Source organism: Pieris rapae, chromosome 19 (genome assembly GCF_905147795.1).
Source record: "Pieris rapae chromosome 19, ilPieRapa1.1, whole genome shotgun sequence".
In the NCBI taxonomy this organism is placed as follows: Eukaryota; Metazoa; Arthropoda; class Insecta; order Lepidoptera; family Pieridae; genus Pieris; species Pieris rapae.
Window position 1 is genome coordinate 6618030 of NC_059527.1, and position 15855 is coordinate 6633884.

The 15855-nt window shown below is 32.0% G+C and overlaps 1 protein-coding gene and 1 long non-coding RNA gene across 3 annotated transcripts; one reads left to right on the top strand and one right to left on the bottom strand.

Moving 5' to 3' along the window:
• Positions 1-1181: 1181 nt before the first annotated feature.
• Positions 1182-14982, bottom strand: LOC110995493 (persulfide dioxygenase ETHE1, mitochondrial). 2 transcript variants are annotated; one of them, XM_022262799.2, is made up of 6 exons: positions 14844-14982; positions 9434-9557; positions 6690-6834; positions 5252-5466; positions 3679-3949; positions 1182-2083 (listed from the first exon to the last, which is right to left on the bottom strand). In XM_022262799.2, the coding sequence occupies exons 2-6, from the start codon at positions 9554-9556 to the stop codon at positions 2043-2045; spliced, it is 795 nt and encodes a 264-aa protein (XP_022118491.1). In that variant the 5' UTR covers position 9557; positions 14844-14982; the 3' UTR covers positions 1182-2042. The 2 variants fall into 2 exon arrangements, with proteins under 2 accessions (XP_022118491.1, XP_045488326.1); XM_045632370.1 differs by lacking the exon at positions 14844-14982 and adding an exon at positions 12894-12928.
• On the top strand, positions 13907-14601 carry LOC123690003. Its single transcript, XR_006750847.1, has 2 exons — positions 13907-14387; positions 14497-14601. It is a non-coding gene; the product is annotated as an uncharacterized LOC123690003 (long non-coding RNA).
• Positions 14983-15855: the final 873 nt, after the last annotated feature.

Consider the following 15855-nt stretch of genomic DNA (forward strand, 5'->3'; position numbering starts at 1 on the left):
GTTAATCAGGCCCTGAGTGAATAGCATCTAAATATGTACAGGATGTCTGCACCAAGAGGCCTAAGGTAACAAACGAGCCTCATAGGAAGGATCAGAGGTTCTTTTAATAAGTGTAATAAATCCTTAGAAGGTGGCATGTGAGCCATGGTTAATATGCATGCATGGCTTAAAACAGTGAGGAAATAATATCAAAACTACATTAGGTTTTTCAGCCCTCAAAGTTTGTTCAGTGGCTTTAGAATAAGTTAAAACTTAATTCTAAGTTACCGCTCGATTTTATTCTGTATTCTATAGTATCTGAGAATCTTATGGAAATATTCAATGTGTTAAAGGTGAGATTTTTCTCGTGTATTTGCAGTGTTTAAATACAAATTCAAAATGAAATAATTAGTGTTGTTCTTCTGTCAATTGTCGTGAGGAGTATGGAATTTCGTGTAGAACTTAATATCATCTGAGCATCTTGCCCTAATGCCCCTGTTCTATAAAAACGACGTACTGGCCCGAACGCCGAGCTATATTGTTAAAAAGGAATGTCGCTGATGGCTAGAAGGTCCTTGACAGCTAAGCTCGATCTTCTTTGGCGAATGTAGCTTGGCCGGAATGCCTCCCTTACTACGACTTACCCTTGGGCGTCTCCAATCAGACTCGGACCTTGGTTTGGGTCGTTAAGTCCGTTTGTGTATAAAATTTCTTAAGTATTTTATTTTATGTCAAGTATTTTGGTTATAAAAATTTGACTGCCCTATTTACAGTTTCATACGTTACTCCATCTTATTTATTAGATAATTTAAGCGGATCAAGAAGATGTTTCAAAGGATTTCAATATGTTGTTTGATTCATGGCAACAGATAAAGTAAACTACTATATATTATTACAGAATATATTTCTACATCGAATACAACATGTGGCCTGCTCACAAAATCGGTCGTCTAAATCTTAAGCCAATTGTTCAATATGCATACTGTTAAGGTAAAATATGTTCGTTCTTCTTTCGTATATAATATGTCCTTACTAACTGTTGTTATATATTTTTATTGTTTATTATTTATACGTTATGTGTTGCTGATAAAAACTAACATTAATTCATACAAGAGATTAGCTCTTGTATGAAATAATCTTAGCGTTGAACCGAGTTCGGTGGCGATTGTTGTATGGATATGTTCAAATAATACACTTTGAAGCTTGGTAAAAACTGGCTTTATTTATTTATAACTAAGATAGCATTAAGGGGTTATTGAAGAGTTCATCTTTATTTTCTTCCTGAAATCCTTTAATTTACAACTCTCCTACTGCATTACAAAAATTTCTATATGAGAATTCAAATTGAAAAAGTTAATACAAACAACAATAACAAAATTATTTTAAGAAAGCGCCATCTAGGTGATTAGGTCTGCTTTATCTAAGCACTCATCGTCTCTACATCAAAGCGTAAACAACATTAAACAAAAAACATTTTAGAACACAACAAGATCGAATTAGTTATTAATAAAGAGTTCTTCATCTCTTAATCTTTTATTTATTTATTTAGTCACTTAATAAAATTAACTGTTATTAATATTAATAATTCCGTGGTGTTAGTTTGCATCCGCTCATTTTTATTTAATAGAATAGTAGGAAGAAGAAGGTGATCAGTCTTATACTTGATACATGTCAGACATAAAAAGTCTATTGGTGCACACCCGGGGATCAAACCTACGACCTCAAGGATGAGAGTCGCTGAAACCATGTGATGCAATGTAATATTGATTTTGAAGTAATCATAATAATACAACATTAACTGAATACATTTATTCAAACATACATTATTGATAAGTATTTCTATTAAAAAATAATTAAAACAATGTTGCTTTGTGATTACACTTATTGCTAATTTGAGCTACTATACAATGAACAATATAAAATAAACATAGGAATCTAATAAACTTTTAAACAATTTAAAGTAGTTAAACTACGTTTTCACAGCATATTGATCACGATTTCTTCTTTAGAAGATAATATTGAAAAAAAAATTTAGGATTCATATGTATTAATCTTAATATTGTTTAGAAAACACCACAGACTTTGTTTGCAGGCAGGGATTCATCTGTAAAAAATAAGAATACATTAGCGATTGTATATAGCGCCATCTAGATAATTTTTAAGTAATCACTAATGAGATTTTCAAAATCAGTGATTACTTAAATATCAGTCTTTAACTTCTCTATCGTTAACGACATTCATATAATATTATCAGCATTAAGAAAATTACCATGCTGAACTTAAATATGTAAAATGATATTTAAAATTGCCTTTTTGGGTGACGTCGCCATTTTGGCGCGGTCGTGACGTCAGCGTTCTCAAGCACTTAAAAATATAGCTTGTTTCCTTGTGTATCTAACAAAATTATTTTGTTTAGCCTACTTAATTTTACCAAAAATAATTAGAAGCAACGATTTTAAAGACGCTGGATTTAAAATGCTAGATAAAATAGGGCTATTCTTAATCAGTTATAGAAGGCGAATAGAAAATAAAGGATTTATCCTATTGGTCTTCGCATAGACCAATCAGAGAATTCCTTTAAGTGGACAAAGCTCTGATTGGCTGATTATGACGGTCGAAATGGTCGTTCCATTTCAAGCCACAGAAACTCTCAATATAGATATTGAATTGAAGAAATTTGTTGGCCGTGTTATTCAGTAACACATTTTTAGAATAGAACATAACAATTATTAATTAAAATGTACGTATGAAAAAATACATATTATAGATATTGCACTGTGCGACGGAATTTCGTTTAACTTGCGCTTATACTAATAATAATAATATGTGTTAACTATAAACAGAATTTATTGTCTATATAATGAGATATATGTAATCTGTGTCTGTATATTGTCAGTGTGCATGAATAACAAATACAAATTAGTTAAATGTTTAAAAAATATATACCTTTTGAATATTGCACGATACTTTTGCTAATTACAATAAAAAATTACTTACTACTCAAGGAAAACAACACAAATAGAAAGCTCTAGTCTTTGGTAAGCTTTTATGATCTGAGACTTCGTTGGTGACCTTGAGAACGGTGACGTCACTCTCCAATTCACCAACTGTTTCTTTTTGGAAATTTGAATTTAATTTTTTTAAATAAAATAATTTTAAAAGAAAATTGTTTAACGATTCGACAAGTAAAGTGAACCATTATTAATTCTGTGGAAGAAAATTCATAGATTGAAAATCTATAATGCGATAAACCAAATCATTTTATATCAAATCCGAAATCTTTACCCAAAAATACTTTTAAAAATCTTACATTACTAAATTAGTGGCATGAAGTTTTACGTGAAATCTAATCATAATGCATACATTAAATTTCATGAATGCAAATGAGTTTCTGCGCGATTATTTGGTGAAATTAGTTTCATGCAATTGATTTCATGATGGAGATGCGACATGAAACTAGTTTCGCGAAAGCACCATAAATTAGTATGATAAAGACATCATACTAATTTATGTATATAATTATTATCATATTTCTTGTTGTTAAAAAAATTGAAACTCTCCTGTAAAAAATATGATACAGTGGTTACAATTATGTTACGAAATTACTTTCGTGAAACTGGTTTGCATGTATGCCACTAATCTCGTAATGTAATTCTGGCTATAACTTAAAATATCTAGAAATCGAATCGTAGACCTTACCAATTTTCTTTGGGTACGGCAAATTGAGGTTTTCCATGATTTTAACAAACTCTTCTAACGGCTTCGTCAGTCTTGGGTTGTATTTCTTCTCCTCACCAACAGTTGTCGACGTTAGGCCTTTGTAATCGTGCGCCGGGTACAATATGAAATGGTCGGGCAACGTGAATATTCTACTGTGAACCGACTTATAGAGTGTTTCCGAGCTGCCTTCTTGGAAATCCGTTCGGCCGCAACCGCGGATCAGGAGAGCGTCACCGGTGAAGGCCATACACTAAACGGAATAGTATATTTCATTACAAGTGCGGAATGCCTGTCATTGCAAAGAGTTCCGATGAATGTCTACCAGAGCCGAGGCGCAGCCGAAGGTGAGGTTGACAGTCGGAACAAGTTGCAATGACGGTTCCGCACGTGTACTGAACAACTATATGTAATACAGTTGCAAAAAAATTAAGCTATTTAATAAAACTATTTGCTGTTTTCCTCTTCTCTCCACGCTATACATTCGTAAGTAGATATGTAGCGACTTTTTTTTACTTTTCCGGTAAAATGTTCTTCTAGTTGTGTTAATTCAAATAAAATATTGTCGAAATTACTCATTTTGTGCAACAAACAACTCAACTTGCAAGAACATTTTTGGAAAATGGCGTCAACTGTAAAAGAATATCACCAGTGATTTTTTTTTGTTTTCTGCACCCATTCTGGGTAGGCAAAGGGAACTACCATTCGTTTGCCCCCTGTTCTATTTTAATAATAATATTAACTTTAATAATAAGATGAAATGAAAATAAACATGAAGTTTTTTTTAATAGACATTGTTTTGACAGTCGGTAAAGAGAACGCACGAGTGCGGAAAATGTAAAGGAAAAGCACAAGTGTGTAATAGCCCTCATCCCGAACGCTACACGTCCCTGCAATACGCCACTTTTTTAACAACTGTATTAAAAAAGGTATCAAATAGCCACTTTGCCATGTCTTTATTCTTCTGTGTATCATTGTTCTTTACCTCACCCAACACAGAAATATTATAAATATCTATGTAATAAATATTATGCAACATTATACAGCATAATTGTTTACACAATTATTGCGATAATGATAGCTTTATCAATAAATTTCTTTACGATTATCTTTAATTTGAACATAATCCGATTTTTAAATTCCTTTAGAAATTGATAATTTTATTTTACGGGCAAAACTTTTATAATTTTTTTTAAGTAACAGGTAACAGTTTTTTAAGTAACACCTAAGTGCCTTTGTGCATACATTGCCAGAAGGCTCGCCAATGCGGTGCCGGCCTTTAAAATGACGTTTAAACGTCAACGTTGAGTGAAATTTTAAGTCTGTGTTTGATCGTAAATCTGATCTGTGATTTCTGCCTTTTTTTATTAATTTTATTCTTACCCTAAAAGTATAGGTTTTCTATTCGGTTACGATTCAATCGATTATTTCATATAATTATTTATAACCAAAGTAAAATTTCATATATTCTTTAAATTAGACCACTACTTACAAGCCTTGATAAATCTACTGTATAAACTGTGTGGATACTGATAAATAAATCAGTAAAAATTACCTGTTCATGGCTAATGTAAGTGAAACAGCCATTCGTATGTCCAGGTGTGGCTGCGGCCCACAGCTGATGACTACCGAAGTGAACTACATCACCATCTTTCAAATAGATATCTGCTTGGGCGCCAGATCCTTTGCCAATCACACTTTTAGTCCCGGGAAGGAGCGATTTGAGCTTGCCCGTACCAGTTATATGATCAGCATGCATGTGTGTGTTCACTAAAAATATTGATAAATGGAGAATGATGAAAAACTCGAAACGAACGAATCTAACTCAGACGAATTCAAATAATTTTGTATAACGTCGAATACTGAGGAAGGTTTTATGGAAAGAATAATGCACGGAAAAACCTAAAAACCAGTCTTTTGTAATTATTGTAAACGCGAATAGTCTTCTACTACTACTAAAAAGTTAGGCTAAACAAATAATATAAAGACCTAACGAAGTTCGCGGCTTGTATTCAATCCAAAATATTTTAACCGACTTCAAACAAAATACAAATAAGCCAAAGTTTTAGTATACTTTTTGGTGCTTGGTTAATTTCTTTAAAAGGAATTTATTCTAGAGTGTATAAGCGGTATTAATCTTAATTACATATATAGAGAAACATAACCATAACTTTAAAGTCACTCCGTGCTTGATATTTCTTTTTATTTGATTGCTGTGCTATTTTGATTAAATTCAAACGTCACAGATAAATAGCGATGTCGATCGTTATCCTTTTCTGTCTTTATACAAAAAAAAACTAATTGCAGAAAAATAATCTTGCAAAGATTCTAAACTATTCAGTTTAGAATCTTTGCAAGATTATATTATGCTTGTATTCGGATTCCCGAATACAAGCACAATAAATTCATTAAAATCGCTCCAGTTTAGAGGTATAATTAAGCAACTAATTACAAACACACGCCCAGATATATACCATGTAGCGACAATTAGACAATCCGAAACAATTCTACAAACGAACGTGTAAATGTGAACGCTAATGTTTTAATTCAATTAAAAATAATTATAAAGGTACGTGCCCTAATCAACGCTGCAAAAATCTTGTAATATTGTCATTAAATATTTCAGCTATTTCTTGGATTTCGCAATCATATGAATTATCACATAATCGTTTGATTAGAAGTATTTGTTTTACGATACAAATTCGATCATAAATAAAAATGATCTAATAAGCGATAAACGACAATTGTTACAAGAGTTGGCAACAAGGATTATAGAATATTAATCAAAGACAGATAAAACATATTGATTCATTACTTAGGTATAAACAATTTGACAGGTGTTATATAATTTCATATTACGTACATATTGATTACATGTTATATCATATCATAATCGGAAATGACATTGCAAAAATCGATATAACCATAACTTCTAGAAAATATAGATACAAAAGAGCAGAGTTCGTACAAATGAGTATTTGCGATATACTTACTGGCATAGACAAGTTTGAATCCCAACTCCTTGATAAGATTGGCGTCTCTCTCAGCATGTTCATATACAGGATCAATGAGCACTGCCTCTTTATTGGTGGTATCACCTAGAAGGTAAGTGTAGGTACTACTTTCATGGTCGAAGAGCTGAAAGCATTAATCACACCCAAATCAAAATCAAAATTAACCATATCTTTAGTAGAAATTGACATATGTTTTTTATTACATTTTAGTTTTTGTCTAACATGCAGGTTTCACCGCTTTGTTTTGCCTTTGCAGTATTAACAGTAATAGTTTTTAACCTACACTTTCTTTCCAACACTCCTTTTAAAAGACCAGTAAATAAGATCGTCATAAATTATGTTCGACAATAGGTGCGGTCATACATCATCAACCTAACCGTTACATATATTTGTTTAAGCTTAATTATTAATGAGGGATTCAATTAAACCTGCAAATATTCGTATATCGCAAGTTATACCTCCTAAGAAGCCAATGTATTATTGCGTATTCAAAGCTTACAAAGTAATGTCTAGTAAATATCTTTTGATGGAGTAGTTTTTATCGAGGAGCACTGTACGTGCTATTAACCCTGAGATCAAGCTTACAAATCACGGCTGTATACCAATTAACTTAACTATGTACGCTATTAATACTGTACCAGCTAGGGAATGAAGGAAACATAAAAAAAATCGACCAAAACAAAACCTAACTAATTAGTATTTTCTATAGAACAGGATGCAAACGGGCAGGCGGCTCACCTGATGTTATGTGATACCGCCGCCCATGGACACTCTCAATGCCAGAGGGCTAGCGAGTGCGTTGTAGGCCTTTTAAGAATTAATAAGATCAAGAAACATACCGAAATCTGAAGCCAAGGCGGTACTTGGTGAGTCAGTTATCATTCTTTCTACTTATTACATCATATAACCAATAAAAACTTTTATTATTTATTAAATTATCTGACAAACATTCAGCCAAGGCAAGACAAAGATATCTTAGGAATATAGAATGCGATTTTTGCATCGGAACGGAATAAACATTTTTAATTTCATTTGATGTGAGCGAAATCTTAACCTTAATGACCTTGGAAGCCTCTGCATTTGCGATAAAATATTGCACATTAAAATCAATATAAGACATACAATTCGTTAGATAAACTTGTCATAATGATGAAAACAATGAGATAAAATAGATTATTTTGAAGTTTGGTGCAGTTGACGATCTATATAAACAGACTTATAGCAAGCCTAAAAAGGATAAGATTTAGTCATGAAGCACTCACTTCGGTATGTCAAAACGTATAGGATCCTTAATCTCGCCTTAAGAGACTTAAAAACCCGATTGACAAGGGAATGGCTAATCACCATATTGTGTATGTTTGTCATACAATTGTCATAGAAACAGCAACGTACTTGATCATATTGACAGTACCCTTACCATCCAGGTGGAGGTGGAGAATAAAACTTAGTAATGGTTGACTATATAACATGTGCGACATATATTAGATAACTTTTATTAGAAGTATATAAATATAATATAAAAGAGATTGTGATCATTCTATTTGTTGGGAATCGATAAGGGCCAAGCCTACATGACAGTGCATATTTATAGCATAATTCACGAAATGACGCATCAAGAGTTATATTAATAAGCTGCTCATTTTTATTATTGAAATATCTTGCTCCTACTGATTGTAGAAGGTAGGATGAAAAGCATAGGACCTACTGGCACGCTAGACCAAGTAAAGGTGAACAGGAAGAAGAAGAAACAGGCGCTAAGGAGAGAATGGAGAGACTAAAGGAAGAATCGGCCAAACCGGTATGCCGGTTCGATAAAAATCTCGATTTAAACACGCTTAATATCTACTTGCTTGTTGAAAAATCTTAATTCAATATAAGAACTTATATTAAATTCATATTTGGCTTCTGACAAATAATTGTTGATGACACAGCCAAAACAAACCTAATATAATAATATTAACACACCTAACACGATCTGTGGCGACTGGCGACGATTATTCGTTTCCGGTTAAAAAGGTTCCGAAGACAACAGAATTAATTTTCAACAACTGAATTAGAAGCTAAAAACTTAACAAAAAAATCAAAACTGGAAATAATATTTATAAAGTATATAAAAAATATATATAATATTTTTAATAAATATAACTATGTAAAATTTCGTGGGAATTCATAAAATTACAGTCCCAGTTTGAAAAAAAATAAAATATTAAAGTAATGGCCATGAAAACGTGACAAACCTTCAAGAAAATTATTAAGACTTGTTAAATAATACATAATTATTATACATACCGCATATCATTAGTTTAGAATATACATATATATATTTGTAAAAGGTATAATTGTTGTTAAAACTAAGGTAAGTATTGTAAGGCATTCGTAATGCCTAAAACTCATTAAGAATTTTTATTATCCTTCCTTAACTATAAAATATTCTAGATAATATACTCGGTATATAAGAAATAAAATTCTGTATTATATAAAAAGTTACAAAAACCTTAACAGTTTCAAAAGGTTGTATACTATTGTCACAAAAGTGATTGACATTAAATTAAATAAATAAAATATAATAAAGTCGAAGTATTAAAGTCTATTATTTAAATGAAATAAAAAAGAAGTAAATTAATATTAATTGGTTTCCTCCAATCGAACATTCTTGAACTGAATTCTTTCGTCTCCATAAAATTAAAACCATTATGAATAAAAATAGTTTCTTTTATAAATACCTGTCTAAAGAAGAAATTGTGGTTCCGTTCCATTGAAGCCATTGTGCGGAATAGACCTGCTTTGCCAATTGAAGTTAGTGTATCTGCTAGCTTCAAGCAGCGAAGTGACACTCGGACAAGCATCCTGAAAGATATTACACAAATTTATCGATTATTATAACATTTCATATCTCCCAAAACCAATACTATTATGACACATATTAACTTGCGTAATTAAGTACGTAATGGTATTTTTATCTATTTACTTTTCCTGTAGATATGTTCATATCGCGTTAAAATATATAGAACGATTTTTTTTAATTTTGCACTTATTCTTATTAATTTTACCTGTTAAATGCAACTCAATGTAAATCCTAGGTATTAAGATGTTATATGTAACTTGTGCAGTTTATCTCTTTGTATAAGCCTTTGTTTATGGAATACAACCGCTCATTATTTGCATACCATGAGAACAATGAATGATAAAATATGTATAATTTTGCACATATGTTATAAGACCATAGCATAAACAAAACATTAAATGAAGGCCAAGGCCGGAAAAAATTCGTTTAAAAGCAATTTTTTTTATATTTCATGATAATAGTATCACTTACTTAGATGTAAAACAAGTCTTTTACAACTTCTTATATAAAAATCATGATCATTCTTATATAAAATTAGGTAGATAAGTATTATTAATACTCGTTATATTAATCACATATAACAAAACAAAAAATAAACTAAAGATAAAGCCACAGATGGAATATACATATATATACAAAAAGGTTTAAAATTAAGGAAAGGGAAAATTTTTAAAACCTAATTCGGTTGTGTTTAACACCACACATTTAAAGTAAAATCGTGTACATGAGGGTTTGTATATGGGGTGTACTCATGACGCAATCTATTTACCTATGGATCCTCTTGAAAGCATATATGTATAAAGTTTGAACGGACCGATTAAATAAGTTGAAAAAAATCTGAACGATAGAGCTTTTTATGACCAAGTTGGAACAATATATTAAATGATTAAAATATTATAAATGGTATATACGAAATTGCTTCAAATTGAGATTCATTCAAACAAATTTATGAAAAAAAGCTTTTGAAATTGAAATCTCATTACCACAGTTATACAGTAAACATTTCTTACCAAATACCAAAGCTATGGGACCGGTCTACGATACGGCACTGTTCAAACTAATAATTCAACAAATTTTATACGACTAGCACGTCATATATCCTTGAACTCTCGAAACCAAAAAGGTACCTGTGTTTTGTCGAAGTTTCCTAATGATAATGACGGGGCAATCATGTTCAGACTTTAATAAAAAATCTCACTACTTCGTGGTTCGGACAATATCAGATCCAAGGTTTCCAACAACCAACGATTGCGTAATCCTAACATGATTAAAGCTGAGTTGGTGTTTGTCATAGCGTCTTAATCATAATATTAGGTCCTTACATATGAAATTGGCGTTTTGTATGGGAGGAATAGACAGTAGATTTTTTTAAATACATATATTTAATTAATAAAGTATTTCATTGCTACCTATGAACTTTTGGAATCCTATTGGTAGTTCATTGATCGATTTACTAACAGGTAATGAATTGATTTAAATCCATTAATTATTTAATTGAATAATAACGCAGCAGTCGACGCGCGATTGTCGATTTGCTTCACTCAATTCGTGAGGTACCCATCTTTCAAGCCTTTTCACCTTTCCAATTTACTTCATGTGTATTAATAGTTTTGTCACTAGCACCACAGCCTGCAGCTAACTCGGACGCAGCTTTCGATGGATTAGCTTCCATAATAGCCTTCAATACTTCATCATCAACTTTAGCCTCCGGCTGTCCATGGGCTTTGTTCTGAAGGTCGAAATTTCCAGAAAGAAAACGTTGAATCCAAAACGTTGGATTTTGTTTTTAGTTTTAGCACCGCGGCCATACACATAATTAATGCTTCGAGCCGTTTCAGCAGCACTGGTGCTACGGTAGAAGTCGTACTCGTAAGTAACGAGATATTTCATTATTTTAATTTTCTAAATAGTGACGTTTCTTTAAAACAAATGTACGAGTGAGTAGCTAACTACCAAAGAGGAGATATTTGAGATCAAAGTGGCCAGTACGACAAAACGTCAATATTTATGTAAGAATCTAATAATTATGCTTTTAGAACACTGCTGGGTAACTATCACTGGGATCGCTGTGTTAGTGATGAGCATAACGAATATTTGACGAGTAAAAAAATTATCAAATTTACTTTTAAATTTATACGGGAGCCTGAGGTTCGATGAAGCCCCGGCAGGTGGGTCCAACTAACGCCAAATAAATTTGTATGCAAATGAATATAGCTCATAATTTGTAACTTGACCAATTAAATGTATGGCGTTAGTGGGTCACGCCGATCGCAAAGAGATTTTGTCACAGACCACAGTAGCAAAAAAGATCCAGACAACTACAAACATAGTTTTTAAGTAAAATTCAATTGATATCAAATAATAATTTAGATGAATACAAAATGTCTTTAAAATTGCAACACAGTTCAAAATGAAAAATTACAGCCATTTTAGAAAAGACAACTGATTTTGCATGTATTGTATTTATACCATCACACCACATGTTGTGAGGATGAAGAATTCATATTATAATAACAAAAGCAATTATATATATATTAAGTAACCTTAGTTACAACTTTTAGTGTAAAAAGTGTAACATAAAATCTAAATATCATGAATATTCTTATTATTTGTATATGTACTTAATTGTATATGACAATTATATAATAAACTATTGCATAATATGCAATCATTCAATAGATAATCTAACCCAAATAGCATCTATATATAAAGTATTGACATATGGCAACCCTAATCTTTTTCTTTTCAGATTACATTGTTTCTGGGCATAAAATCTTATCATGTAATTGTTTGTTTCATTTTCACTGAGATAAAAACACCACACATGCAACTAGAGGACATGAACTATTCCCAAAGCAACTAAAAACTAGATAGGTGATGAAATATAGTGTTTACTTTCATTACATGGTCTGTATTACAAATCGGTATTTCACAAAGCCAGAAATGCTTTTACCTGCCATGATATATTATAGATATTTAAGTAAAAAGTGAGCTATTTCATTTATTATACAGACAGACATTGATTTCAACATACAAGAAAGTATAAGAAAGAAGTAGCAAAAACACCCTTTAAAATACTCTTAGCTTATGAGTGATTGAAATAAGACAAAATGTTAAATGGCCTTGTGTTTGAAAGCAAGACAATCTGTGATCTGGCAAATCTTAAAAATTGCGCTTGGGGGTAAAATTTACAATTCAGTACCTCGATTTTGAGGTCAGAGGGGGAGGGGAGAGGGGGGGGAGGGAGGGTGGAGGGTCTACTTATCACCCCCAACCAATTTCAAGCACCAGAAACAGTTATTTCAATAAAAAAATAAAAAAAACCAAAACATATATACCTAACATTAACCGGACCCATCGTCCTCAAAGTCATCCACATAAGCCGGTCGTTTAACAAGCATAGTTCACCAAGTTTCAAAAAAATGCAAATAAAATAACGCACATTCACAAAAAAACAAAAGAAATGTAAAAAGTAGCGGATTTTTAACGGCTAATCCGTACTGTAACACTAACACACTCTTCTGGCAAAATCCAAATTCGAAATGGCCGATTGCGTTTAAAAAATGAATAGGGATGTAAAAAATATCGATTTTTAAAAAGTCGAATTTAGAGCGCGATTTAAATATTCGATGAAAATCTTCCACTTTCCATTATTATTTAAATTAAATATTAATATACTAACTGAACCAGATAATAATTCATTTTTTGAACAGTTATTTAAATTAAATATTAATATACTAACTTAACTTAATTGTACTAGATAATAATTGGTTTTTTGAACAGTTATTTAAATTAAATATTAATATACCAACCTAACCTAGCCGAACTATATAACAATTCGGCTTTTGAACGGCTCCGGCGCGAAGGAAGAGCAGCCCCCACCCGCTGTACCAAAGAACAGGCATTTCATGCCTGTCCTTTGGCACGTAGCGGGTGGGGGCTGCTCTTCCTTCGCGCCGGAGCCGTTCAAAAGCCGACAGACAAGACTAGACCACGTGGAAAGTGGGGTGCTCTGATAATTCTAATTAATAATTCGGCTTTTGAACGGCTCCGGCGCGAAGGAAGAGCAGCCCCCACCCGCTGTACCAAAGAACAGGCATTTCATGCCTGTCCTTTGGCACGTAGCGGGTGGGGGCTGCTCTTCCTTCGCGCCGGAGCCGTTCAAAAGCCAACAGACAAGACTAGACCACGTGGAAAGTGGGGTGCTCTGATAATTCTAATTAATAATTCGGCTTGTTACTACGCTACGTGCCAAAGGACAGGCATGAAATGCCTGTTCTTTGGTACAGCGGGTGGGGGCTGCTCTTCCTTCGCGCCGGAGCCGTTCAAAAGCCGACAGACAAGACCGGACCACGTGGATAGTGGGGTGCTCTGATTTTTGAATATAAAATTTAGAAAATAAAGTAAACACTTTATTGTAGTAAAAATTAGCTTTATAAGCTGTAGGAATAAAAAATTAATTCTTTATTATCATCGATTTTTAGTAAGAATTAGCTTTATTGTAGTAGGAATAAAAAAAAACAATTCTTTATTATCATCGATTTTTCATACTAAAAACAATCGATTAATTTTATGCAAAATGTCACATCTCTAGTAAATCTCTAGTAACCAATAGAAAAGTATTAATTGGATAACCAATAGAAAAGTTCGAAAGTTAAAATGGCGGATTGTTTACAAATTTGTACTGTTGCACAAAACATCAAAAAGTGTTTTTAAATATTTAATTAGTGTAAATTACAACTCAGATACCATAAATGACTCCAAATGTCACGGAAGTGTTCAAATCAAGGCCCCCGAGACCCTATCTAGGGGTCTGAATAAGCAAATTCAAGGTAAATAGAAAAGTTTACAATGGCGGATTGTTTACAAACTTCTAATATTGCACAAAATTTCGAAAATTTTTTTAAATATTTAATTTATTTTAAACTACAACTTAAGCAGCAAAAATTACTCCAAATCTCACGGAGGTTTTCGAATCAAGGTCCCCCGAGACTCCTACACACTCAGTTTAATCACAATCAAGGTATTGAATATAAGATCCAACCCGCGCTTGGTTCTAAAAAACATCTAACATCATCAAAGAGTAATTTCATATCTCAAGATAAGACATTTGATTGCATAAGGCTAATTTGATACAACTACAAAATGAATTAATGTAGTGTATATAAACTAAGAGTACTATTTTTAATATATACATTATATCTATCTCTCTCTCTCTGTCTATCTCTTTAAAGAATCCTAGGTACTATATTAAACAAACATGATTAAAAATATATGAAATAACTTACCTTTTAACAAAAAATATTTTATCTGAACTATATCAAAAATCTTTAAACCTAAGACGAGATATGTACACAACTAGTTTAGAATAATTGAATGATGACCGTAGATACTAGATAGTGATAATTTATCAAGGTATAGCCGTAAAGGTGATATGATGATATCATTGTTTATTTATTTTTGTTATTACTTTAATGTCATCACAATTGTCAAATTGTTTCTTGGGTTAACAGTTTATTTTTATTTTTTTTTTGGAGTTAATGGCCTGGTATCTAGACCTTTAGGCCAAAAAGAATTATTATCAGTTATATTCTACCGACCATAGATTATTGACCGTGATAGACCACAGTCTTCACAGATTTAGTGTCAAGAGTATTATGTAAAGTCTAAATGGATCAAAGTTTGAACAAAAAATTCTTTACATTAGAAAATACCTGTAGATGTATGTCCCTTACATTACAGACGTTGAGACGATGTATCTGTATTTAAAATAAAATGTGTTTTTGTCTTAGAGTAATAGTCGATAGTACGCCTAAAGAGGTGTTAATTAAAAAAAACTATTAACGTCAAAATGACTTAATCAATGGCGGAGCGATGATTTAAAATAAAGTTATAACTCTAAATTTTATAATGTTTAACTAACATTGCATATTTTGAAATTTTAAAAGCATTGCTATTTTGATTTAATAAAATTCTTCTGTTACTGGCATATAATTACAACAGTGTATTATGTTGGGTATGTAATTATAAAGCCATATTTAATTTATTATTTAACTGTAAATTATTTTCTTAAATAGCTTCAAAACAAAATTCATATTTATTTCTTGTAGCAGTTTAAAAGTAGTATTCTTATAATTTGTCATGGTACAACGCGTGAGCTAATGACATTCTCATAAAACCCGTGGTGAGTTTCGCCTGACGGCTGACGCCGCATAATGTGATTATGTAGGTACTCTGTGATCCATCGTTTCAAGTCTGTGACGCTGTGGTGCTAGACAAAAGTGTGCGTAACATTATATC

Bases quoted from the DNA above. Each gene is read 5' to 3' on its own strand.
- LOC110995493 (XM_045632370.1), bottom strand. From the start codon at position 12,928: ATGACTTTGAGGACGATGGGTCCGGTTAATGTTAG. The intron at 6,835-9,433 runs GTATTTATAAAA...TAATGCTTTCAG, and splicing joins ACAATTTCTTCTTTAGACAG to CTCTTCGACCATGAAAGTAG. The intron at 3,950-5,251 runs GTAATTTTTACT...TATTCCGTTTAG, and splicing joins CTTACATTAGCCATGAACAG to TGTATGGCCTTCACCGGTGA.